Below are 27,934 nucleotides of genomic sequence, written 5' to 3'. Positions count from 1 at the left end.
TACATAACCCCCTCCCCACTTTCCACTGAAATGAGTTAAAATTTTGACAATTTCTTCTTCTTTTTTCTGCAGAGACATCAGGCATTTTCCTTAGTAGTATTCAAACAGTTATTTTTTTCCACTCCTTCTGCTCCAAGCAGCTCCCATTTTCTGATTCCACTCTTGAAAAATAGGAAGGATATTAATGAAGTGACTGGTTGATTGTTTCTGGACTCTGTGCTCTATAATGTCTGTTTAGAAGGCGGGGATTGTTCAGTTTTCCAAATGCTTTCACATTGCAGCTCCCAACAGTCCTAATCAGCATGATGAGAATGTTGGGAGTTACCATTCAGCAATACCCGTATAACCCCATCATTTCCACCTTGAAGAGTTCCACATTATGTGACCCGAAGTCCAAATATTTTTACAGGCCTTTCCTCTCCTTCTCTATTGTTTTCTCCACCAAATAAAAATAGACTATAAATTCCTTTGGGACAGATCCAGCTGCTTTATGTATGGTTTTTTTCTAAAAAGGACCTCACAGCCTGCTAGACATCAAGTGAAACATGATTGCATCTGAATGGGACCTGAGAAAATTGCATTTACTTTTCAGTCATGGCAAAACATTGAAACACTGCTGCCTGAAGCAAGAAACTTGAAGCAAGTTAAGCTATTTATACATAAAGCCCTTTGAACACCAGCAAGAAACAGAAGAACAGAAAAGACCAAAGGATGGAAGTTAAAGAGATTCAGTGGCAGTTCTCCTAGAATACCAAGAAACCATTCCAAAGTATATCCAAACTCTCTTTCTGCTTGTGGTTCTTGGTATTGTCACTGAGCCTGTCCTCATTTTCTGAACAGGGCTGCAGTCCATATATTGGGCACAACTGAGGATGGCATTCCAAACCACAGGGAAGAAAATATCCACTTCCTCCTTCTACTATTTTTTAAAAGCTCCTTGGAAAGAAAGCTCCTTCCAACAAGAGACTGGGCAAACTTTCACATGACAGTACTCACTGAGCGCCCTGGAAATCTGGCCCTGCATGCAAGTCCAGGTCTGGACTCTCTGGTGTGAATTGTGCCTGGAGATTCACTGTGATGGGCTGAGCATTGAGAGTTGACCTCTGGATGGTTATACTGAAAGCCACAAGGTGAGTAATAGAGTGGTGAGCGTAGATTCTGTGAGTAGCTGTGTAATCAAAGGACTTGATGGTGTGGGTATATGTTCCTGCAGTCAAGAGAGAGAGAGGAAGAGAGATTTGTTTTAATCATACTGTCAAATGACTTTCATTTGACTGTGTTGTCAACCAGTCTAACCATGCAAATTCTTAAAAGATTTGGATTGACGTTTTTGATGGAACAACAACACTGAAATATTGTCTACTATATTACATTATTGATGGATCCCCCTGATGGCACAGCGGATTAAACTGCTGAGCTGCTATAAGTAGATCAATGGTACCACCTCAGCAGGATGGTAGTGGCGCTCCATGCAGTCATGCCGGCCACATGACTTTGGAGGCATCTACAGACAACGCCGGCTCTTTGACTTAGAAATGGAGATGAGCACCATCCCTCAGAGTCGGACACGACTAGACTTAATGTCAAGGGGAAACCTTTATCTTATATTACACTATTAATGAACTTCACTCAGCCCTCCACATTTGCAAGTTTGACTTTTGCAGATTTAATTGTTTGCAGATTTACTGTAATTAAAATGTTCTGTCTTACCCTGTTTCCCCTAAAATAAGACATCCCCAGAAAATAAGACCTAGTAGAAGTTTTGCTGAATTGCTAAATATAAGGCCTCCCACAAAAGTAAGACCTAGCAAAGGTTTTGTTTGGAAGCATGCCCAACGAACAGAACACCAGAGCATGCAGGATCGATAAATGTACGTACGATAGAGTGTTGTACATGGAAATAATGGTAGTAACAAGAAATTCTTGATAGGATTCACAGTTTGTTTGGTTATGCTGGTTTGTGATGACAACTACTGTACAATATATAATAAATGTTCGTTTTTTTGGTTCAACAATAAATGTGAATTCTTCTTCATGGAAAAATAAGGAATCCCCTGAAAATAAGACCTAGTGCATCTTTGGGAGCAAAAATTAATATAAGACACTGTCTTATTTTCGGGGAAACACGGTAAAATCTTTAGGTCCTCCAGTGCGACTATATGGTTAACTTCTGGTAGAGACACACTGGAGGACCTAGAGATTCCTCAACAAAAGACCTCCCTAGATATCTCTATGCAATTACATGACAAACATCTGATGGAAGTTAACTATAAAGTCTACTGGAGGACCTAGAGATACCAAGACAGGAGTTCTCTCCATCAAAAAAAGGAGAAACTTTAAAATTCATTTTTAAAAACATTTAACAGTGTCCTGTGTCCCTAACCCCAGTGAATGTTGAGGGCTGACAGTACTATAATTGTTCATATTATTATTTATAAAATGCTTTTGGACTATATCCAATCTATATAGGTAGGGGCCAAGTGTTGAAGAGAAAAGGTGTCTCTTACTGTCTCTTTTCTGACTATCCATTTAGAGCAAATTGCAGAACTTTGTGCTGTTTTTTACAGAACTGAAAAAATTCCCGTGAGTCACTGAAGACACAAAAGTATTACCAGAGTCTGAGTCACTTTGCCAAGCAATTAAAACTCTATCCCCACCATGAAAATATTCCTGCAGAGTTGTACGCTCTGTCAAAGTTTGTTTTCTAAACTGACTGGATTGGGAGTCTGTGATCACCCAAGGTTTAGTCACCACTTTAACCCAGGAACACCCCATCCCAAGTCCAACAAGCCCAAAAGACCCCTTTGCTTTTTCAAAAGCAAGAACATTAAATTTATTTCCAGAAGATTAATTCCAGTGTATCTGTTTAATAAATTAGACACACCACAATGGCACTGTTGTATTTGTTGCAAACACCATGATGCCATGAATGAAGCCATTGTAGCCACTTACCTGTCTTAGTGTCCAAAGAGAAAGTCTCACTCAGGCTGTCTCCAGCAGTCACGCTCATTCTGACATTAACAGGACTGGGGATATCCGCACGGTGTGTGTCTCCAGCTGCTCCATTATATACACCATTCACATGGAGAATATTCCGATAGACACGAGTGCCCAGGTAGGCATTGGTCACTGTTGCAAGAAGACGGGGATCAGAGGGCAGAACGCTACATGAAAACACTGTGGGGTCTTCCATGAGCCTGGGAAGAAGGAATGGTTGTCTCTCCAGCTGAAAGCAGTATAATGCAAACAGTGATTATTCTGTCAGGTGAAACACTCATACTGTCATAATAAACAACTAACGTTTGCATGCTGGAAAAGAGCTGAATGGAAATTATGTTAGGAAAAGGGAGATAAAATAAACAACAGACTACATTCACTTGGGCTAGGGGCACAGGGCCTCATGAAAGTAAAAAAACACAAATAAAGAAATTGCTTTTTTAAACTTGAGATAACACAGTCTAGAAATGTTTAGGTCTTCCAGCATGACTCTATGGTCAATGTCTGTTGGAAGCTGACCATTGAATTGCACTGGAGGACCTAGAGATTCCTAGTGAGGATTTATCTCTGGAAATCTTTAGGTCCTTCACATGACTGGAGGAAGCTGATCACAGTCACACTGAAGGACCTTGGAATAAGATTTTAAATTAAATTCATGAATGATCAAAACCACAAATTTAAACAGATGAATGTATGATTTTACATTGGGCATGTTCAAACCTAGGACACTGCCTGATTCCTCCTGTATCAAGCTGCATGGCTAAATAAACTTTTTGACCATGGTTTCCTTATGGTGACTTCTAAAACCAGCAGCCTAGCTGGCCTCTCCCATAATAGCCTTGCTTTTTTCTCTGGTTTCTTACAGGAGATAAAATAGAATGAAATCGAATCAGCAGGGCTGGCCTACCCATTCTGTAGAAAAGGGTGACCAGGTGAGGAAGCAGATTTACATGTCATGGAAGGAAAGCAAAAATTTAGTTCATTTTTCCGTTGTTTTTAATAAAATTAAACAAATGTGGTTTTTGCTGCTAAGAAGATCTATTCATGAGATTTTCTGTTCCCCAGTACTAAAGTGGCCTGGAAAGGAGGTCAGAAATAAGATGGGTGAGTCTGGTGGGCTTTGAGTCTCCTTGTGGAGATAAAAAGCGGGGTATTATTATTAATAATAATAATAATAATAATAATGGCATAGGTGCACAAGAAAGGGAGAATGAGGTCATTGCTCCCCCCCAAACATGAATTCTGTCCCTTTCTGTGACATTTTTCTTCAGTCCCTAGTTAACTATAGTTGCCCATCCTTATGGGTTCAGCCAGAGTGGACATATTTTGTTTTTTGGGGGAATGGGAGTAATAAAAGAGTATTTGTGGGATGGGAAGCCTAGAGGAGGAGGACTAGTAAGTACCGGTACATTTTAAACCAATCTCACCAGAACTAATCTATTTGCATTCTATGGCTGCTACGGTCTATTTTAATTCACACCTGACATTGGCATTTTTTATGTATTCAAGTTGTTTAATTGTTTGGGGGACATTTTTAGTGTAATTTATGTTTTTGCAATGTAATTATGTTTTATTTACATATTTGTATTCTCTTTTATTATTCTAATTTTAATTCCATTATCTCCTTGATATAAGTATATTTTCTATGGCATTGAATGTTTGCCTTTTTTATATGAAAATCGGGGGGGAGAGGGTGGTCTACAAATAAAGTATCTATTTATTATTTATAACTTCTAGTATAGGCGAGAGACACTGAAAATCATTCACATCTAGAATTAATATATGTGCTGCAATCATATTCCCTTGGCAATTGTGCTTGCCTGTTTCTTTGAATGACTAAACCGGTGGTTCTCAACCTGCAGGTCCCCAGATGTTATGGCCTTGAGTTCCCAGAAATCCTAATAACTGGCAAACTGGCTGGGATTTCTGGGAGTTGAAGGCCAAAGCATCTGGGGACTCACTGGTTGAAAAACCACTGGCCTAAACTATTTCTAAACTGAAATTATAAATTACTATGGTGCTAAAAGTTTGGAAACTGTAAGAAAATATCGGGGGGGGGGGGGGAGATAATTGTACTTTTGGGTGAATGTGCTCGTTTTGGCTCTCTTCTTGTTCCAACACTGGGGAGCATCGAAGATGCCTCTATTAGGCCCCTTCTACGCTGCCATATAATTCAGATTATCAAAGCAGATTACCCATATGATCTGATTTGAACTGGATCATATGAATCTGCACTGCCATATAATCCAGATTTTATATGGCAGTGTAGAAGGGAGCTAAATTAGGTAGGAAAGATGACATTCATTTAAGGACTAGCTCGAAGCAACATTGCCAAAAAGACTTTTAAAGCTGTATCACTAGATGTGGTTGAAGTGCATCAGACAACAATAGTCTCAGGTGGCAAAAGGGTGCTTTCTATGGAGTCAGACAGTTTCTGTGAGGCTGGAACTACATTGTGCTATAACCCAGGATCTGATCCCTGATTATCTGCTTTGAACTGGATTATATGAGTCCACACTGCCAAATAATCTGGGATAAGCAAATAAACTGGGACCAGATTCTGGGATATAGAGCAGTGTAGATCCAGCCTAAGTTGGAATGCTAGGACATCATCATTATCTGCTACCTGCTCCCTCTCCCCAAACAAGCTTTTCTTCTGAGCATACTTGCATTCTGCTTCTGAGTTTACCTACATGGGTTGGCTATTCCCACCAGGCGCAATTATAATGTGCCCATGTTACTGTGGAAAGAACAAGCACTATGATTCCACTTTAACTGCCATGGTCCTATTCTATGGAAACTTGGGTTTTGCAGTGTCTTGAAAAACTAGAGCTGTGTCTGAGAATTTAGACCCTACTCAAAAACACAAATCCCAGCACCCCTTAGAATGGAATCATGGCATTTAAAGTGGAACTATAGTGTTAGAAATGAGCTCCTGGTGATGCAGTGGGTTAACTGCTGAGCTGCTGAACTTATTGGCTGAAAGGTTGGAGGTTCAAATCCGAGGAGCAGAGTGAGCCCCCACTATTAACCCCAGCTTCTGCCAACCTAGTTTGCAAATGTGAGTAGATCAATAGGTACTGCTCCAGAGGGAAGGTAAAGGCACTCCATGCAGTCATGCTGGCCACATGACCTTGGACGTGTCTACAGACAATGCCGGCTCTTTGTCTTAGAAACGGAGATGAGTACCAACCCGCAGAGTTGGACATGACTAGCCTTAATGTCAGGGGAAAACCTTTATCTTTACTATAGAAATACCTAGTATGAAAGACCTATGAGGCCCCTTCTACACTGCCATAAAAAAAATCCAGATTATCTTCTTTGAACAGGATTATATGGCAGTATAGATCCAACCTGAGGCCCCTTCCACACTACCATATAATCCAGATTATCAAAATAAATAAACAAGATTATCTGCTGTGAAGTGGATTATATGAGTCTATACCAGGCATGGGCAAACCTCGGCCCTCCAGGGATTTTTGACTTCAACTCCCACAATTCCTAACAGGGATTTTTGAAATCCAAAATCCCTGGAGGGCCAAAGTTTGCCCATGCCTGGTATACACTGCCATATAATCCAGTTCAAAGCAGATAATCTGGATTTTATATAGCAGTGAAGATCCAGCCTGAGTCCTGAAGGGGTGAGTGAAATTCCTAGGCCTGACAAAGGGGCTGCTTCTAGTGGCGAGAAAGAAAGGCGCATCTGGTTTGTTGATCTGGAGCAACTTAGGTACAAGAAAAGTCTCGAAGAGCGCCTGCACTTCTGCAATGACCCAGAGCCCATCTAAACAATGGAATTAGTCCAGTTTGACCCCACTTCTCCTGTCCTGGCTCAATGCCATGGAAGCCTGGGAGCTAGAATTTAGTGCAAGTCACAAGACCATGTCAAACTACAGCTCTCGAGATTCCACAGCATTGCGCCAGACGCCCTTTCCTCCTGGCTCAGGACCCTGCGAAAACGACTTTAAAAGCTGGTCGCCGGGCGGCCGTGCTTCTCGCTGCTCCTGCCACGCGGGCAGCTTCCAAATTTCCGCCCGCCTCTCCTCTTCACCTTCAACGAAACCCAACACTTTCGCCCCTCCGCCTCCTCCTCCGCCGCCGCTTCGGAGAATCTGGGCGAGACAACGGGGAGTTGGGCCCTGGGCAGACCCGAGCCGCGTCCACTGGCGGGGCCCTCGACGGGGGAGTCCCTCGGGCAGGGCGGAGAAGGCTTGGGCCGGACCAACTCGGCCCTTGGGCTCCGCCTTGGCCAGCCCCTTTGCTCCACTCCCGCCCTCCTGAACTCCTCAAGACGTCGCTTTCTCCCTGGAGACCTTTCTCTTCTTAGGGCTGTGTCTACATTGTAGAACTCTTGCAGTTTGAGACCGCTGTAACCGCTATGGCTCAATGCGATGGGGTCCTCGGAGTTGTAGTTTGGTGAGGCACCAGAACTCTCTGGTGTAAAATTACCCTTCTCAATTGGTTGGTTGCATGTTGCAAGTTGCTTCTGGTTGTGAGATAATCAGCCCTCTACAAAGACAAGGTTGTTGTGTGTTTTCCGGGCTGTATGGCCATGTTCCAGAAGTATTCTCTCCTGGCGTTTCACCCACATCTATGGCAGGCAGAGGTTGTGAGGTATACATGGCCATACAGCCTAGAAAACACACAACAACCTTGTGATTCTGGCCATGAAAACCTTCGACAACACATCTACAAAGACGTTGCCCAGGGGACGCCCGGATGGGTCATGATCCTACAGGGAGGCTTTTCACCTTAAGAACAGACAAGCATCTCCCGCTCTGAGGACGACCTGGGAAGGAATCCCACTGGAGCATTGATTGCAGCACAGCAAAATACTTAGGAGTTACCCTGGACCCTGCTCTGACTTACAAGAAGCACTGCTTGATTATCAAGCAAAAAGTGGGCGCTAGAAATAATACCATACGAAAGCTGACTGGCACAACCTGGGGGTCACAATCAGACACAGTGAAGACATCTGCCCTTGCACTTTGCTACTCTGCTGCTGAATACACATGCCCAGTGTGGAACGCATCTCACCACGTTAAAACAGTGGATGTGGCTCTTAATGAGACATCACAGGATGTCTACGCCCCACACCACTGGAGAAATTATACTGTTTGCCAGTATTGTACCACCTGACATCCGCTAGGAAGTAGCAGCCAGCAATGAAAGAACCAAGCTATTGACATCTCTGGCCCATCCCCTGTTGGATATCAGCCAGCACAGCATCAAGAAATAGTTTTCTAAGATCTACAGAGATACTTGCAAGTTGCAGTAACCCCTCAGCAAGCGAGAGTATAAAAGTGGCAGGCTACAACTCAGAACCTCAATCAGTGGCTGACGCCGGATGAGAGACTCCTTCCTGGGCACACAGAAGACTGGGCAACTTGGAAGGTGCTGAACAGACTTTGATTTGGCATCACGAGATGTAGAACCAACCTTAAGAAATGGGGCCACAAAGTGGAGTCCACAACATGTGAGTGTGGAGAAGAGCAAACCACAGGGCACCTACTACAATGCAGTCTGAGTCCTGCCACATGCACAATGGAGGACCTTCTTATAGCAATACCAGAGGCACTCCTAGTGGCTAGCTCCTGGTCAAAGGACATTTAGTATAATGCCAAGTTTTTTTCAAACTTTATGTTCTCAAATACATTACAATTTATACCCTTGGTTCGCTTCTAACATGATAAATAAAATAAATTAACCCTTCTCATGATTCCACAGCATTAAGCCAGGGGTGTTCCAGTGCAGCTATAATCATAGTCATACTAGGTTTATTTTTATATTCTACAAATTCTAGGTTTATTTGTATATTCTACGGTTTATTTGTCTATTCTACGGTAACAACATTATGGTTAATGTTGGAGATAGCAACCTTTTCAAGCCTCCTCTATTTAATGTTTTGTCTGTTTTACAATGTGTCAGTTTATTTCATTAAGTGCATGTCTTATCTGGTTTGCAGTTTCCTTAGCTCTATGTATTTAAAGCAGTGGGAGGGGCTGCAGACCATGTGACTATTTAGAATGCCATGCAGGAAATGCACAATCAATGTATCCCCGACAGATGGCCATCCAGCCTCTGTTTAAAAGCCTCTAAAGAAGGAGCCTCCACCAGACTCAAAAGGCAGAGTGTTCCACTGTTGAACAGCTCTTACCATCAGGAAGTTCTTACTGATGTTCAGATGGAGTCTCCTTTCCTGTAATTTGAACCCATTGCCCCCAGTCCTAGTCTCCTAGGCAGCAGAAAACAAGCCTGATCCCTCTTCCTTAGGGCATCCTTTCACATATGGCTATCATGTCTCCTTTCAACCTTTTCTTCTGCAGGTGAAACATACCCAGCTCCTCATAGAGTATGGTCTTGAGACCTCTGATCATTTTAGTCACCCTCCTCTGAACACATTCCATCTTGCTAATATCCTTGAACTATGGTTTTGGTCTTGTCATCGCCAAGGTTTTACTTCTGCCACTAGATGCTGCTGTTTTGTTGTAACATTACTGGAAATTTTGCAGTACTGATCCTCCCTCCCTCATTAAAATCAACTTCCTGGTTGCTGAATGCTGTCATTACTTGTTAACACAGACATTGAAGGAATTAAGGGAACTAGGCTTTATTCTCCGGGTCAAAAACATCAAAGGGAAAAACAGATAAAAGTATTTATGTGACAGATCTAAAAGAAACACTTCTGTATTTCAATTAATTGAAGCTATTAATTTTCTGTACACCAAAGCCTTGTGGGTTTAAATTCCAAACCCAGATATGTCACCAGGTAAGTGAGGGAACAGAGGGGTTATAAATTACTTCTTGGAAGGCTATGCTGCTTATCATAGTCCTGTTTCAATATATTGCTATAATATGCAAGTGATGAGATTGTGATGTGCTTTGTAGCTATAAGAGGTTCTGAAAGCGGAAATAGCTACTGAAAAAAATCAAAGTTGAAATGGGAGAAGGATGTTGTCATTGATATTACCTGGAACTTGGAGATGTTAGAAAGAGTAAAATGTAAAAAGTAGATTAAAAACAAGAGCAAGTCATTCCATGCAAATTGCGTTAGCTAGCCTTTCTGCACAGAGACTTTAATTTGGACCAGCGTGAACTGACATGCAAACATTGATTTTGGGAGGGGAATGAAAAGATTATACGTAGTTCTACTCCTGAACAGGGAGCTGTATAAGGTGCAGCTAGCTATTTTTCACTCTTCAAATCTTTAAAGACAACTGATTCCAAACTCATACTAGTTCAGATAGGAATACCCTCCCCCCACCCCCATATGATTATGTCAGGGACACTGCTCATTCTAGCTAGGGAGGCAATTCTTAATTTTCTTCATTAAGAAAGTACAGTAGAGTCTCGCTTATCCACCATAAACGGGCCAGCAGAATGTTGGATAAGCAAAAATGTTGAATAATAAGGATGGATTAAGGAAAAGCTAATTAAATGTCAAATTACATTATGATTTTACAAATTAAGCACCAAAACATCATGTTTTACAACAAATTGATAGAAATTTGGCACCAAAACATTGCAATGTATTGAAAACATTGACTACAAAAACATTGACTACTAAAAGTCAGACTGCATTGGATAATACAGAACGTTGGATAAGCGAAGGTTGGATAAGCAAGTGTCACGACCCAGGCTACAGAGCACCAATAACCATACGCAGAGGCCAGATTCTATCTAATATCTTTATTAAGGAAATATATAAAGTTAGTAAAAGCAAATGTAAAAGTTAGTCCAGAAGCAGACCTTTCAGGAAAGGTCAAAATTAGTCCAAAGAAACAATGTCCAATATGAAATATTAAGGTCCAAAGTTGTAATCCAATAACCGAAACACTCACTTTGCCAGGCAAAGTGAGGGGAGATGACAAGGTCCTTTAGTCCATGAACTTGAGCAAGGCTAGGGAATAACTTGATACTTGAAACAAGGCTTGAAACGTGGAACAAGGTAACGAGGAACAAGAACAAGGTCCGTGGAATAACTTGGTAAAATCCGTGAAACAAGGCAAGGGTTAGTCCTGGGAACAAGGCAAGATCCGTAGGTAAACAAAGGCTGGGAATCAGGAGCGGAGGCTGGAAACAAGGCAAGGCTTGAGCAGGAACGAGGCTTGAATCGGAGCGCGCTGTCCAGACACAACTCGCTCCGGAGGCTGACGAATTGACTCCGCGAAGTTACTACGCGGGTAAAACACCTATATAGAGTCTAACTTTCCCGCCGAAGCAGTTCTCTGGGAACCAGAAACGAAAGCTAAACTCTGAGACCAGATGTCTGACTCCTTAAAGATTCTCACGAAAAGCAGACTTAATTGGGTACATTCTTAGCTGCTATCCTCGCACTCCTGCGCGAAGCTGCTTCCAAACCCCTCTGTTGTTTACAAAACTCATGGCGAGAGAACACGGGAGATGTAGGCTCAGGGTTTGTTTGACATACTTCTGGGACACAACTTTCTTGCAGGTGCAAGGTTCCCAGATCTGCCTGGGAAAGATCTGGCTGAGAAGATTCCAGTTCTGACTGGGAAGGTAAAAAACCCAAGTTTTCTTCTTCATCAGGCATTACAATGTCATGAGCAGGACTACAAGGCCCATGAGTCATCACAGCAAGATTCTACTGTAATATGCAATTATGGCAATTTTAGTCATCCTGTTTGAAGTTTTCGAAAACAGGCATGGAAATTAATTGCTTGTGGAAGAATGGGAAAGATGATGGATAATGGTATAAATTATTTTATACCATATAATTCTGGTTTTAAAGGATGATGTCTGTTGTTAATTTAATATGTTAAAATCAAATTAAATCAAGCCCATTGTCCCCTTGAGTTTGGTTTCCTTTTTTCACTTTTACAGATTGTTTAGTTACTTGTATTGATTCTATTTAAATTGGTTCTTGGTTTATAAGTTTATCATCATTGTTTTATTTTGATTATTATTGTGTTATTTACATTGCTGTAAGCCGCTCTGAGTCCCTTCGGGAAGAAAGGGCTAGGTATAAATAAAGCTATTATTATTATTATTATTATTATTATTATTAAGATAATCTTCACCTGCGTTCACCAGTCATTTTTAGAACTTTGGCATATATTTAGATATATTGATAGCTTGATTGTTTCTTAAATAAGGCGTGATAAATAATAATAATGATTAATACTGTTTGATTTAGATTACAGGGAGAAATACAGAGAACATGTTAGAAAAAAATATTGTTCACCTGAAGATGGGAACCCTTGCTTGATGGTCCAGATACCTCCAAATGAGAAATACACTAAAATGGTTGTTGCAAGTGGAAAAGAAAAAGAACATGAAATACTGACTAGGCCATGGAGACACACACAATTGCTATTTGAGCAAATGCCTGCTACAACCATAGACGTGCTCTTTGATACTGAGAATGACGCACCACAGACGGTTGTGCTCTTTGGGGTGGCTGGGGTGGGGAAAACTCTGATGGCCAGAAAGATCATGCAAGACTGGGCAACTAGAAGTCAATCTCCAGAAAGATTTGATTCTGTTTTCTACTTGAGTTGTCGGCAAATGAATCTCATTGTGGGAGAGGTGAATTTGGCTGAACTGATTTTAAATAATCACTCCGAACCTAGACTCGGAGAAGCAATTAACAAACTTCTCATTAATCCAGGCAAATGCCTTTTCATCATTGATGGCTTTGAGGAACTGAATTGTTCCATTAAACAAGAGGGGGATAACCTGAGCATCAGTCCCTATGAAAAGAAGCCGGTGGAGCTGATCCTGAGCAGTTTGTTTTGCAAAACCCTCTTTCCTGAGTCCTGCTTAATGATCACTACTAGGCCGAATACTCTGGAGAGCCTTGAGGATTGTTTGCCGTCACCACGCTATGTCAGGCACCTGGGATTTTCTGAAGAAGGCAAGAAAGAATATTTCTGCAAGTTCTTTGGGGAGGAAGAATTAGCAGCACAGGCTTTGAGCTACATTAAAAGGAATGAAGCACTCCTTGCCATCTCCTTTGTCCCCGGTGTATGCTGGATCATCTGCACGATGATGAAAGAGCAGCTGGACAGAGCTGAGAAAGATCTGGTGCCAGTTTCGGACACACTCACAGGAGTGTATGCACTTTATCTTTCTCATTTGTTTAAGTCTTTTTGCACTGGCTCTGAACAATTAGATCTGATGAAAACACTCTGCTCGTTAGCTGCTGATGGACTCTGGGAAAAGAAACCCTTTTTGAAGGAAGAGGACATTCGAAAAGAGTTGGCTTTGCATGGAACTCTCTTTCGGAAGGATCCTGATTGTGAAGGCAGCTACAGTTTCTTCCACCCCAGTATACAAGAATTTCTTGCAGCTTTGTTCTATGTTTCTGAAGATTTGTCCAGAGGTACTGAGACTACTAAGGAAAACATGAACATTTTCCTGGATGCTTGCCATGAAGTTCGAGGAGATTTAACATTAACGGTACAGTTTGTCTTTGGCCTTTTAAACAAAGAAATAATGAAATACTTAAAAGAACAATTTGAGTGGAACATTTCACCTAAAATTAAGACTGACTTAATAGAGTGGTTTCAATTAGACACACAAATTGAGTTCATTCGTCCAAATTATGGTCAACTGGAGCGTTTTTATTCTTTGTATGAAGTCAAGGAAGAAGAAGAATTTGTTAAGCATGCACTAAATCACTTAACTGAACTAACTTTACAAGACTTGACTTTTACTCAAATGGATCAAGTGGTTCTCTGTTACTGCATAAATAATTGTTTGAATTTAGAAACTCTTTCCCTGTATAGATGTTTGTTTCTGTTGGAAGAATGTGAGACAGAAGTACTTCAAAGACTCCCCAATTATCCAGATCAGTAAGTAGTGTGGAAATGTTTCAATTTATAAACATTTAGCAGATCTGATATTACCTTTCTGACTTCCTGATAGGAATTTGTTGAGGAATAATTCTGCAAATTACAACTGTAGCTTGCAAACCAGAAAAAAAAATCATTGGTTAAATTTATTCATTGGTTTAAATTTCTTTGGAATGTGCACTGATCTCTTCCATGCTTCTCCTCCATATTTGGATGATGTCATTATGCTGAGCTTCAGGGCTTTTTCACATTGATAACTCTGATGTTGTAAGTATTAGCCTTAATCACCTGCTAGACCTTTTCTGCCCTATGGCTGGTTCTCTCTTATTTGATATAGCAACGTTGTTTAAAATGCCATCAAGGAAGAGTGTTCAGCTTATTCCTAAAGCTTACTTATATAGTTTTATTTTCTGGAGAGATCTTAAAGCATATCTTTATTCAGAAGATAAGTCACAACTGTCTATGTATGTCCTAGCACCACAGTCTGATTGAGATGTATGCATAGAGAGCTGGAAAGTATATATGAGCATTTAAAACCCAACTTGCAAGGATCTACCAAGCAATCATGGACATCTGTATGAGTCAAAGCATGAGCCAGGCAAATCAGTTGTGCTTTAGTCTCATTTAAATCCATAGCTCAAATCAGTTATAGTTAACGTTAACCCCACTGATTTCAGTGGGAGTAAGATGTAAGAACATAGTCTAGTCTAGGGTGTAAAACTAGTTTAGTTTTAGACTGGGAAGCAAGAACTTAGTCTAGATCTAATGTCAAACATGTTCCTCATGATGGATCTTTCAGCCAAAGAGCTTTGGAAACCCTAGATCTGAGGAAATACAAAGGCCTCCTACCAAAGGAATATGAACATCCTTGCAAACTACAAACTTCTGTAAGTGTTTTGCTTTTTGCTTTCCAAAGAATCAGTGATAGTAAAATTTGTTTCAAAGGATATTGAAGTGTGAAGTTTAGAGAAATATCAAGAGTACTGGCAACCTATGTTCTGAGTGAGAATAGGGGCTTACATCTTCCTACTGTGATGGTGTGGCCCTCAGAGCAAGCCTGCCACAGCTGAAGAGTAGTTTGTTGTCCTGAGTCCCCTTGGGGAGAGAGTGCAGGTTATAAATAAAGTCTTCTTCTTCTTCTTCTTATTATTATTATTATCATCATCATCATCATCGTGGAACCCACAAATTCCATGTTTTTCTTGCTGTTCAGCAGAGACAAGTCAAACTAATCATTTCTGCATTTCCAGGCCACTTCAGAAGACAGAGAAGCCTTCAGCGATTGACCTACTCTGCCAAACACTGAAGGATCCAGATGGTAAAATCAAGAAAGTGGAGTAAGTCACTGAACCAACCTGGTTACTTTGACAGAGTGATGTGCCAGTTTGGCCATTCCAGAACTGAAACAACCACCACCTCTGACCTTGATCTGGCCAGATTATTCCACTCCATGTTGACTTTTCTTGCTTTTAGGGCTGAAGGAACATTGTTGTGCCAGCTCAGTTAAAAGCAATTAAAACAACGAGCTGTTACAGAGAAGTACAGGTCCAAAGATGGATCAGCATAGATTCCATGATGGGCAAACAAGTTTTTGATAAAGATCACATGTTAGGCTGTCATTTTCCAGGCTTTAGTTGAAAATTTAAAACAGAAATCCAATGTGCTGAATGTGTTTTAGAAGACAGCATTCGTCACCTAGGACTGCTTTTGAAAAATCTGGACTGAGGCTCTGCGCGTATGCAGTGTTTTACTTCCCTTAGAGTCACCAGCTTCTAGGGATTTCTCCTCATCTCAGGTGTTTTGGCCTACAACCCCCAGAAATTCCAGCCAGTTTACCAACTGTTAGGATTTCTGGGAGTTGAAGGCCCAAACATCTGGGGACCCACAGGCTGAGAACCACTGATTTAGGGGCAGGCTAATAAATCAATTCTATATGTATGGGTTACATTTTATAATGCAATTTTTTCCTTGGAGAGCATTTCAAGTATTACTTAGGCCTCTTTTACACTGCCATATACAATCCAGATTTTCTGCTTTGAACTGGATTATATGGCAGTGTAGATTCATATAATCCAGTTCAAAGCAGAAAATGTGGATTATCTGTTTTGATAATCTGGATTATCTGGCAGTGTAGAAGAGGCCTTATTTGTCTTGGCTAATTCGCTTGTTTTTCATATTATTTATACAACCTCTTAATACCAGAGAGCCAGTATAGTATAGTGGTTTGAGCATTGAACTACAACTTTGTAGACCTGGGTAAGAATTCCCATTCATTCATGAAAACCCATTGGGTAACTTTGGGCATGTCATACTCTCTCAGCCTGAGATAGTGTGTCTAAAGAAATCTTGCCAAAAAACCCTTTTGACAGGTTTGTCTTAGGTCTGCCACAGATCAGATTTAAAGGCTCACAAGAATAACAAAATCTAAAGGGAACATGTTTGGTTAATCCGTTGGGAAAAAAATGAAATTTGAAGCCAGAGGGATCTGAATATCTTGGGGGGGGGGGGGGTCATGTGGAAGACAGAGCTGCTTGAACATGATCAAACAGATTCAAATGATAAGGACAGTAGAGTCTTGCTTATCCAACATAAACAGGCCGGCAGAACGTTGGATAGCTGAAAATGTTGGATAATAAGAAAAGCCTATTAATTATCAAATTACATTATGATTTTACAAATTAGGCACCACAACATCTTGTTTTACAACAAATCGACAGAAAATGCAGTTCACGACACGGTAACGTTATGTAGTAATGACTGTGTTTATGAATTTAGCAACAAAATATTGCAATGTATTGAAAACACTGACTACAAAAACATTGACTACTAAAAACTTGACTATAAATCAAGATAGAATTGCTGCCTAAAGAAACAGCTGTGGATCTGGGTGAGAGGCAGACTGCGCTGGATAATACAGAATGTTGGATGACGAAGGTTGGATAAGCGAGACTCTATTGTAATTTCTTTTCTTTCTTTTTTTAGTGTGGGAGCAGTTAGATAGCGAAATAGATTATCTCAGTGACTAGAGGACTCTCCATATTTGAATGCCTTTAGTTGGAGGTAGGATAGGTGTCTTTTGGGAGCACTTTAGATGTGTATTCCTGCATGACTAAGATGGCTCTTGTGATCTCTTCCAGTCCTAAAATACTTAGATTCTAAGTAAAATCTTGTGGGTGTTTGCACCTTTTCAGAAACAAAATGCAGAAAACAGAGAACTGGAAAAGATAGAGATTGTCACGCAATCAGGTGTCCTTTATAGAATAGAATATTTAAGGGAGTTGTGTATTTGATGTTCAATGAAAGGACTGGTCTAATAGAACAGTTTCTATCTCACTGTGCAGGCTTGATGGATGCCAGTTCACAGACACATTCTGGGAAGATCTATCTGTTGTTCTCTCAACAAGTCTGGTGCTGGTGGAACTGGATTTGCAGATGACTAATCTGAAGGACTCGGGAGTCAGGCTTCTGCGTGAAGGATTGATTCATCCAAATTGCAAACTAAACAAATTGGGGTGAGCATTACAAACACTCACCATTCTCTTAGCAGAATGATATTGCTTTGTGTATTCAAATTATGCAAAGTAGAGGCAAACAGAAGTGGGCTTCCAGACATTTAGAATAATTTCCCCCTTCATTATTATTTGGTATTTATCACTGTCAATATATACTCCTGGAAGCAGGCTCATAGCTAGAAAAAATGAGGGTTTTTTTTTTAAACAATGTTTATTTTTTAGTGAATCATGAAGACAAGGTCCATAACACAAAATAATTTCAATTGTATGACTAATTCTATATTTTTATATAGACTTAATTAAATCAAATTTCTATTTTAGCTGCAAATTTTCAAGTAAAAACTGAAAATTACTCTTTTTTTAACATTTTATTTATAGTTTTCCAAATACATAAAAAGTGTGGAAACAATATATGATAAGTAAACAGATGGATCTGCAAGATTTGCAGAAAAGAGAGAAAAGAAAAGATATATATATGTGTGTGTGTGTGTGTGTGTGTGTGTGTGTATTAGCGGGTACCCACACCCAATCCTTCCAGATCTTCTGCATTGCTAAATCAATTCAATCAATTTCCTTTTCTTTTGACTCTTAATTGGTAATTTAGTGGTTACAAAAGAATACCACAATACCTGTTGGAAACACTTGAAAACTGTGTCAATACACTTTGACAGAAATCAGGTTCTATAGACAAACTTTGCTCAAGAGTACAAGTCCAGTCAGTTTTTCTTGCTCCATTGTGCTTCTTATGTATGTTTTCAAATGTTTAAGAGTTGAAAACGACTTTTCATTTTTTGCTGTTGAAACTGGCAATATCACAGAAATATGAAGAAGTTTCTTCTTGTCCTGGGTCTCCTTGAGATTCCTGCAAAGACAGAATTGAGTTTGGAGGGGAGCTTTCCTTGGGGCATAGGAACCCCATTCGAGTTTCTGGGGAGGGGGTTGAACCTATAACCATCACCCCATGCCCCACCCCCATCTCTGGACTCGCCTAGAAGGTTTCCAGAGCAGAAAAATTGTCCAATACTGCCCCCTCCTTTCTCAGATGTCAGTACATCCTTTTGGGATTAAAGTGGGTATAAAGTGGTCCATACTGTTAAAAGCGTTGCAATGATGTAAGATCCTTTTTTGCTGCATTGGCTTCTTTTCTTTCATGAACCTCAAAAAATAGTCAAAAGTCATATGATGTGATCAGTGCTTTATGTTTTCCTCATTGAACTTCTGCTTTTCTCTCAGGTTATGGGGATGTGATCTGACTCATGCTTGTGGTGATGACCTTTTCACTATTCTCAGCCACAGTCATACATTGATGGAGCTCAAGCTGGGTTGCAATTCTTCCTTGGGAATCCAAGGAGTTCAGCTGCTCTGTGAAGGATTTAAACACCCAAATTGCAAGCTGCAGAGCCTGGGGTGAGTAGGAGGAGGGCTTCTTCTGGATAAACAAACAGCCAAAGTATGCTGCTTGGAGAATAAAACGTTGCTTATAAGGCAGGGGGTTCTTTAAAGGGGCAGGCTTTTAAATAATAGACAGGCAAGACTTTTAATTGGACTTGGATATTGTTTTCTCTGGTAAGTGTGCAGAAGTTGAGACCAAGACCAACCAGCTAAGTAATGGGGGTGTCTCAGTGCAGAAGGTGGACCATATGCAGCCTTGTTTTAAGACATATAGTCTTTCCGTCCCTCAATTAAAAATAATAAAACATGTTTATCGTCCAAATATACCCTCAGGCAGTCATAGAATCCTAGCAGTTTGGGACCCCTAGCTTTCCACTATCCAAGTGATGAGAATCTGCTATTTTAAAGCTAATACTCAAATAGATGTTTGCCAACTCCCATAATCACTGATCTTTGGCCAAGGCAGCTGAAGATTTTGGGAGTTGAAGTCCAAAACATTCAGAGGACTAGGGTTTGGGAATCATTGATCTAAAGAATCACTGATGTAAAGAAAAAAGATGCCTATATTTGCATCCCAGCTGATATCTTCTGAGACCCTCTTCCAGATGCACTTGCCCAAAGAGGTGAAGTAGGTGCTGAAATAAAGAACATATTCAATGGGAGTACCCTCCTAGTTGAACTCCCTTCCTAGAGAAGTCTGTCAAGGATTTCACACCAAGATCAGGATTACAGAAAAGGGGCCATAGCTGACTTCCACACATGTCCTCACCAACCAGGGAGCATTGTGTGGGTGAGCAGAAAGCATGAAGTGTGTGGTTGGCACAAAAGCCACATCTTAATAGCCCTTAATAGCCCACATAGATTGAGAAGAAAGAAAGAAATTTATATCTGTTCATAGTAGAGATTTGCTCATTCAGGTTATGTACAGAGGGAATCACTATATTCTTGTCAGAAAAGATGATGGTGGGTATTAACAACTGCCCCTCCTGTGGCATAAATCAAGCTGAAGGTGGCTTGTCGTGTCTGGGGCTGGCAGTCTAAGCTGATTCAACCAGGGTCTTAAAAAGGAGAGATAATTCATTTTACATACTCTTTCCATCTAGGCTGGATGAATGTGGTCTCAATGCTGCTGGCTGTCAGCATTTCATCCCTGTCCTCAGCATCAGCCAGACACTAAGGAAGCTCACCCTGGAGAGCAACAAACTGGGAGATGTGGGAGTGAAACTGCTATGTGAGGGCCTGAAACATCCACAGTGCCAACTGGAAACTTTATCGTAAGAGAGTTAGTTCCTTTCTACTAAAATCACTAAAAAGCCTTCTCTAGAGCAACCTGTGCAGCTCAACAGCTTTGAAACTCATGGCTAAAATTTCCAATGTTTAACTGCTGCAGAATTGTACTGCAAGATGGAGGCTGTGCTGGCTGTTTAAAGCAGCCATTAATGCCAGGAAAGCATCACTGTTTTCCTCTATGTCATATATAGCACGACTGCTGAATTTATTACTGGCATAATATTGTTAGAATGCAATAATTTCTCATACAGGGGACTTCTCTGGGATCAGAACAGAAAGCGGTAGATGCATAGTCCTATATGATATTTGAGACAAATGCAGTGCTTGGATTAAGTAGATATCATCATCTTATATATAGATAGAAATGCATTACAAGTACTGAGACATGCAGACCTTCCTGCGAAGTAATGAGTGGGACTTTTTATTTGCTGTGTTTATTGATAAGAACTTACCCTATATACTTGAGTATAAGATGACCTGAATATAAGCTGAGGCACCTAATTTTACCACAAAAAAACTGGGAAAACTTATTGACTTGAGTATAAGATGACGGTGGGAAATGCAGAAGCTATTGGTAAATTTCAAAAATAAAAATAGATACCAATAAAATTACATTAATTGAGGCATCAGTAGGTTAAATGTTTTGAATATTTACATAAAACTATAATTTAAGATAATAAGACTTTAATAAGATAAGACTGTCCAACTCTAATTACCTATATACTTGAGTATAAGCTGACCTGAATTTAAGCTGGCCAGGACCCTTATTTGAGGGTTGGAAAAAGTCTGGAAAACTCGGCTTATACTCAAGCATATACGGTACCCAAATTTGCCAATTTCCTTGTAAACAGGATGAAAACACTTTGAGATTGTTTTTAATGAGAGTTCTTAATGAGTGGGAATATTTTGTTTTTCCAGGTAAAATACTTTGAATGTTTGGCTCATAAATGGCTGGGTTTGCCTCCCTGTGTGTTCAGTTGTATTTGTGGCGGTAAAGTAATTTGTGGAGGCTGATAGCCCTGAGGACAGTGAGGCAGTGAACCCATTCCAGATTTTAGACTGAACTTTAATGGAGTGTCCCAAGGTGCTCTAGTTCCCCAAATAAGGTCAGCACCTTGGAGAGCTATTTTAAAGTTCAGATTGAAATTTGGAATGGATTCATCTCCCCTCCTCACACTGAAGCCACCAGGGTTGTTTTTTTTTTTTTATGAAGACACTTTTCTTTCTTGGAGAGGTTCATCTTTTTACATCAAGATGGTAAGTAGGTTTAATTTGGTTTTCTCCGTGCTAGAATAATACGGAACTGCTGAACCATGTCCATGGAGAAAGGTACAGATTTTCTTCAGGCCAGTAGATTGATAAGAGTTCCTTCCTAAACAAGAGGAAAGTTCCTACTTAAACAAGAGAAAAGATCATACGATTTTAAAAGTTTGAAAATGTGAAACATGAAAATGATAGATTCCCTTTCTCCTTCCTTCCTTCCCTACATTTTTGTTCATCGCTTGCTGCATAGATTGGGAAAGCTACCCCAGGATTCTGTTTTTTTGTGAAAAATATTCATTAAATGTTTTGAAAATGTCAGAAGGAAAGACTGTTGTTTTGTGTTGATTCTGATTAAATAGCTCTTTAACATCAGAGGAAGAAATGTTAAGGGCTTAGAGAAACCGATGAGTGCTGAATGTCACTGTGTCACTCTATTTTATCTTACAGACTGGCTACATGTGAGCTCAGCCCAGCTTGCTGTGGAGATCTCTCCTCTGTTCTCAGCATCAGTCAGACACTGAGGGAGCTGGAACTGGAGTATAACAAACTGGAAGATACTGGGCTGAGGCTACTCTGTGAGGGACTAAAGCAGCCACAATGCAAACTGGAAAAATTAGGGTGAGCAAAGAGCTGGCTTTCTTCAATCTCCATCTTGACTTATTGATATGGTGTTGTCATTATTTGGTGTGTTTCAGTAAGGAATGCAGAGAGCTACAAAGCAAAAATACTCTTAAGGAAAATGATAGCCACAAATTGGTCACATAAAGCAATTTCAGTTAAGTATATTTGCATGCAGAACTGCAGTTTGTAAAAAAAAATCTTGAAAGATAACCTTAGCTCAAGAAAATTAGGGCTGCAGCAATGCCACAAAAATGGGAAAAAAATGAAAAAGCCACTATTTTTACCTGAGAGTACACCTCTCTAGGAATCTTTAGGTCCACAGGAAGCAGACTACAGAATTATGCCAGAGGACCAACATTTTCACAGGGAGAACATATTAAGCAAATCTGCAAATAATCAAATCTGCATAAGTTAAATCCACAAATGTGGAGGACTGACTTCTTTTTCCACCAAGGAGGCAACAGTTTAATCAACACACTGAGAGAAATTATAAAAAGAAAAGATAAAGGAAGAACTGTAGAGGGGAACAAGAAAATAGCATGAAAGTGAACAGGAATAAATTGTTCAGCATTTGTGTATCCTGATTTAACTATATAGATTTTGGCTCTTAGTGGCAGATCAAGTTGGCTTGATGGATCACTCATCATTTATTCTTTCATCATGAAAAAATATAACTTTGAAGATTCTAAGACTTCAAAAGGGTTGTGTCACTATAGGCTCTAGGGAGAGAAGTCACAAATTTTCCCTTTCTTAATTCTTGATGAGAACATGTGTCTTGACAGGTTCAAAACCCTAGTAGAAAACAAACTGTTGACAACCACAAGATTTGGGCCTTTACATGAGAGTAAAAAGATCAGTATTTCCCTCAATCCTCTTTTTTTGACCATTAGTATTAATAGAGAAATACTTATTTTATGCAAATGTCCCCCATCTGCCTTTCATCTTGATCCACTTCAATGGAAAATGTGAGGATGACAGGAGGACCATTTCCCGGGGACTGACAGGTCTGTGTGTGAACCTGCTGTCAGGTCCCAGGATTTTTTGCCCCAGATCTAACACGTGCATTTTGGCGCTGTCTGGAAGCACCCTTCAGTGTGGCTTTTTCTGTTTTCCTCAGGTTGGCCGGATGTGGCATTACAGCAGCTTCTTGTGGAGATCTTGCATGTGCCCTGGCAGTCAAATGGACTTTGAAACACCTTGATATTGAATATAACAAACTTGGTGACTCAGGAGTGAAGATGCTGTGTGAAGGGTTGAAGCATCCGCATTGCAGGATGGAGACATTAAAGCAAGTAGCAAACTTGGTCTATTCCTCTGGGGAAGATAGCACAGCTGAAGCCTATGTTATGGCACAATTGTCAGCGCTCACACTCTCCGACTGTCCAAATTTGGCAGGAATGATCCCAATTAATTATCTGTTTCTCACTTTTTATACCATCTCTGTTTCTTTCTCCTCATCCCATTTGCTCCCTTTGGCCTTACTTCAGTTGCTGCAAATTGAGTTCTATGTGCAAACTAACTTAGCAAAGGGAAGAGGACAGGAAGAGCCAGATTCTTGCCCTTCCCAGTAACCTCAGGGAAAAGCAAAGTGCTGCTGTTTTCCAGTCTGTATGTTCTTCCTCATTCAAAACATATGACCTGCTGGCCACATTTTGGCCACACATGTCCCTGCTTTCATCTGTAAAACATCAGAGGATGTGCAACACTCAAACATAATAAAGGACAGGTTTGTTGATATTTCCCATGTTTTTAATAATGTTCCTGCCACAAAAGGTCCCTGATTATGTTATATTCTCTCTTGAAAGATACCTTAAGATCCCTCACTTCCACTTTATTAGGTTTTTGTTTCCTCCTGCCATGGATTAGCAGAATTTCTATGAAGGTTTTAAGAAAGTTTCTCTAACTCACATCCTGTGTCAATTAGAAACATTGAACCAATTTATTTGCCATTTAGTTAGGTTCAGTAGTAGCTCTTGTCAACTGAAAGAATAGCTAAGGAATGAGCAAAAAGCTGCTGTACTGTTGGATTGGAAAGTGTTGCTCCATGTTACAGGCTGGAGTTTTATTTGATGAAAATAAATGGCAGAAGAAGAAAACGAGGCAGTGCAAGCACCTCTTCTTCTTTTCAACCAAGAAACACGTTGAGTATCCTTTATCTGAAATGCTGGGTACAAGAAGTGTTCCATATTTCAGATTTTCTATTTTGGGTTTTGGAATATTTGCCTATACATAATGAGGTGTCTTGGAGATAGGACACATAGTCTGGAAGTAACTTTATACACAATATTTTAAATCATGTTTTGCGTGAAACACAATTTGTGTGTACACTGAACCAAAAGCATTATTATTTCAACCAACCATCTAATATTTCAGAATTCCAGATAATAGATACTCAACCTGCAATTCTAAGTGAACAATCAAGCTCTTCCAACTCTGTTATGTCATGTTCTCTTTGGAATGGGCAACCAACGAGTGCCCTCCCAAGGCATCGCTGCAGTGTTGCTATTCAATGGTAAAATGGTACCACCAGATATTGGCAGCAACTAAAGAAATCACATTTCAAGAAAATTGTTGCTTGCACTAAATGATCTATGGTAACATGCCTCAAAATGTATATCTTGCTTAGAATTGATTGCTTCTGAATTTTGAAAGCGTAGAATGGAAACAGGTAGCTCCTGGGATGAGGGACTAGTCCACTAAATTGCTATAGTAATTCACCCCTATTCTGGAGAAACTGGTGTTGGTGCAAAAGTATAGAATGAAAAAGAGATGGTAGGGAACACTTAGGAATTCTTTCAAGATTTTGTGTGGTCATAACTCAGCTTCTTTGTCTCCTTTAGCTTGTTCACTTGTGATCTTACTGCTGCTTGCACCAAGGATCTTGCCTCCATCCTTTGCTGTAACCAAACCCTTGCACAACTATTCCTAGGAGGTAACATGCTTGGGGATTCGGGTTTGAAGCAGCTGTGTGAGGGACTGAAACACTCCCAATGCAAGATTAAAAAACTGTGGTAAGTAAGAGCCAGAATCCTTGGAATTGTGAGCTCTGGCATTGTGTTTTGTGACATGCTCAAGAACTATATATTTTTCCTGAGAAAAAGCTGTCACCCTACTTATCTTCCTTTTCTGTCACTCAGGTCGCTTCCCATCCCCACCCCCAAAAACCCAGGCCTTTCCGGGGGTAGGGTGGGGTGGCATCTAGCCACCCTAAAGTCCTGCAAAACAAACCTTAAAATTAAATATATATATATACCAGGCTGCCATTAACATGGTCCTTCACAGGCATGTAGCCTGTAGAAATTCTCAGGGTGGTCCGCAAGAAGGCCTTACATTTATTGTTTAAACTGTTATGTTTATTCATATCATGATCTGATCACCATGCTCAATATATCCTATATGCATGGGGGTATTGGGATAACGATACAAACGGTTTGCTAGGGTAGACCCTCTCCTGCTCAGACTCAGCCCCCCCCCCCCCAAACCAAAATCCCAGCCCCTCCCAAAACAAAATCCTGGCTACGGGCCTGGTCCTTCAGTTCTCTTGTTGCATAGAAAGAGCGCAAAAGGTGCGAGATGGCAAATAGGGACTCACCCCCAGGTAGTTCTAGTTGGTCCTGGAACTATCCGGGGGTGAGTCCCCACAGGCCCAATACCCCATTAGACCCAGGCCTTTCAGGAAGGATCCTTGGTTTCAGGGAAACCCTGGTTTGATCCTAATTAATTCAGTTTTACTGGAGGCATCATTTGGACGCCTCCAGTAAAACCGAGACAAGTCTTGATTTAAAGGACTGTCCAGATGGGCCCTCTCACTCAAAGGAGCCCTTTCTACTGTAACTCATCTCTGAGGAGACTTAGGCTTCTTCTACACAGCTGTATAAAATCCACATTATCTGCTTTGGACTGGATTATATGGCAGTGTAGACTAAAATAATCTAGTTCAACTCAGATAATGTGGATGTTCTGCTTTGATAACTGGGATTATCCGGCTGTGTAGAAGGGACTTAAATCTATTTTTTTACCTGTTCATTTTTTCTGGAAAAAAGCCAAATCTTCATTGTTATTGCATTGCATTGCTGTAACCCTTCCTTTCTTTCTGGGGCTAGATCTACACTGCTCTATATCCCAAGATCTGATCCCAGATTATCTGTTTTGAACTGGATATGTGTACACTGCTGGATAATCTGGGATAAACAGATAATCTGGGATCAGATTCTGGGATATAGGGCAGTGTAGATCTAACCTGGGTCTCACTCAAAACAAGCCTATTTGCTAACCCAGACGAAGCTTTAGGCAACTATAATCCCCAAACATATCACCATAGTCAGAATAGTCCAGACAAGTTTTCTCTTGTGCCTTGCAGCTTGTGCGACACTGGAATCACAGCAGCTGGTTGCATGGAGCTCTCTTCTGTCCTCAGCACAAGCCAGGCGCTGGAAGACATTGATTTATGGCAAAACACTCTGGAGGACTCGGGACTAAGGCTGTTGTGCGAGGGGCTCAAACACCCAGACTGCAAGCTGGAAGTTTTGTCGTAAGTACATGCATGATGTGAAACATATTTGCAACATCAATTTTATCAATCTTATACAGATATCTTTTCCTCAATGTCTCCTTGAATCACAAATAATTGTAAAAAAAATCAAATAATTTGCAAAATGTGGTGCTTAACAAATCAGCAATAAGAAAACATTGCTGGGAATGACTGGGAGAAAGTAATGCTATCATGCTTGTCTACACTTAACTGAGAAGAGCCAGAAATATTGATCTGTTCTCCTGTCCCTCCCACAAAAATAACATAAACTTGAATTTCCCCTCCATTCTATTACTATATGAATGAAAGATAGCAGAAATGTAGGAAAGAAATCATAAGAAATCAGCAAAAAATTAAGAAGAGTTCTCCAAAATGGGTGCCGTGCCCCGAAGTTTAAGGAGAAATGCTTAACAAATAGCAGCCATTCATTGCTCTTGGTCTTCTGCAGGATGTGGGGCTGTAAGTTCACATCAGCTTCCTGTGGGGATCTTCAATGTGTTCTCAGCACCAACCAGAACCTGAAGAAGCTGCAGCTGGAAAATAACAAACTGGGAGATTCAGGAGTGTTGTTGCTGTGTGAAGGACTGAAGCACCCCAACTGCAAACTGAAGTCAATAGGGTGAGTTTTACTACTAGTATTATTGACACACAACCTTCCTTTTAAGTAACTCATGCTAGATAATGAGAATGCCTTGCCATAGGAAACAGGATGGAGGAATTACATTGGATTAGATTCAGGCAAGGACATAGGGAGATCTGTACTAGCAAGAGCATGTGATTGTCTTATCCAAACCTGTATATATACTCACACACTTCCAAAGTGAGAAGTAGAGGTTTTTTTGAAAGTCTCAAAGCAGTTGTGATAGACCACAGGGATCTTTTCTCTCTAAATGGAGATAAGAGGTTTTCCTTGTCAAGAGAACAGGAGGGTCTAGTGGTTTGGATAAGACTCCTGTTGCAACTGACCTGAGCATGAGCATTTGTCTTTTTCTCATGTTTACAGTCTTGATATTGAAGAATTGAGTGAAGACACAGTGCGAGAGCTTAAATATCTGAAACGGATGAAACCTAGACTGACCATAGACACATAAATAGGGCAGTAATGGTGCTGGAAGGCTGTGATGTGGACAAATACAGGAGTCCAGTGCACCTTCGCTGAAACATGTCAGCTACTGCCATGGATGAACAAAGAAGAAACCAACATTCAGACTACCCTTGTAATGAGCATCTGAATAAAAAGCCAAACGTGGAAAGCAAAGCTGCTTTGGATCTTCATCAAGTCTGTCCCTTGTACCTCTTCATAGGACTTCTTTCTTCCATTTTAGCAGGTTTCCTTATTGATATAGGAACTATTTGCCCTTTGTTTACTGAGCAAATAATACATCTGTTGCTTTTTATTAAATCTTTTCTTATGTGTGCTTTATGTTGTGGGTGAATCACATTCATTTTCACTGATGATGGCCTCTGAGTTGATCTTGGCTTCTAAACAAGACAGAAACTACAGGGGTGCA

The 27,934-nt window shown here is 40.5% G+C and overlaps 2 protein-coding genes across 7 annotated transcripts in view; one reads left to right on the top strand and one right to left on the bottom strand.

The window, feature by feature from the left end:
• pgghg (protein-glucosylgalactosylhydroxylysine glucosidase) overlaps nt 1-7,498 on the bottom strand; it is a 49,781-nt gene extending 42,283 nt beyond the window's left edge. For 2 of the 6 annotated variants that reach the window (XM_062967505.1, XM_062967504.1), the window contains exons 1-3: nt 7,049-7,446; nt 2,953-3,226; nt 997-1,207 (exon numbers count right to left, since the gene is read on the bottom strand). In XM_062967505.1, coding sequence (XP_062823575.1) covers nt 997-1,207; nt 2,953-3,193 — 452 coding nt within the window. In that variant the 5' untranslated portion in view covers nt 3,194-3,226; nt 7,049-7,446. Of the gene's footprint in view, nt 1-996; nt 1,208-2,952; nt 3,227-7,048 lie in introns of all 6 variants that reach the window. The other 4 variants (XM_062967503.1, XM_062967502.1, XM_062967507.1 and 1 more) reach the window with 3 other exon arrangements.
• LOC100552241 (NACHT, LRR and PYD domains-containing protein 12) lies at nt 7,485-27,846 on the top strand. The gene is made up of 12 exons (XM_008108982.3): nt 7,485-9,766; nt 12,155-13,814; nt 15,065-15,151; nt 17,156-17,326; nt 18,560-18,733; nt 19,822-19,992; nt 21,719-21,889; nt 23,010-23,180; nt 24,733-24,903; nt 26,253-26,423; nt 26,872-27,042; nt 27,427-27,846. The coding sequence occupies exons 1-12, from the start codon at nt 9,757-9,759 to the stop codon at nt 27,512-27,514; spliced, it is 3,216 nt and encodes a 1,071-aa protein (XP_008107189.1). The 5' UTR covers nt 7,485-9,756; the 3' UTR covers nt 27,515-27,846.
• Nucleotides 27,847-27,934: the final 88 nt, after the last annotated feature.

The sequence above is a fragment of the Anolis carolinensis genome, chromosome 1 (genome assembly GCF_035594765.1).
Source record: "Anolis carolinensis isolate JA03-04 chromosome 1, rAnoCar3.1.pri, whole genome shotgun sequence".
NCBI classification, from domain to species: Eukaryota; Metazoa; Chordata; class Lepidosauria; order Squamata; family Dactyloidae; genus Anolis; species Anolis carolinensis.
The sequence above is the reverse complement of the archived record's forward strand: the minus strand, read 5'-3'. Positions and strand labels throughout refer to the sequence as shown.

What these genes read in the sequence shown, in the direction of transcription:
- LOC100552241 (XM_008108982.3), top strand. An exon ending in TGCAAGCTGCAGAGCCTGGG is followed by an intron (nt 18,734 to 19,821) that starts GTGAGTAGGAGG and finishes CTTTCCATCTAG; the next exon opens with GCTGGATGAATGTGGTCTCA. An exon ending in TGCAAGATTAAAAAACTGTG is followed by an intron (nt 24,904 to 26,252) that starts GTAAGTAAGAGC and finishes TGTGCCTTGCAG; the next exon opens with CTTGTGCGACACTGGAATCA.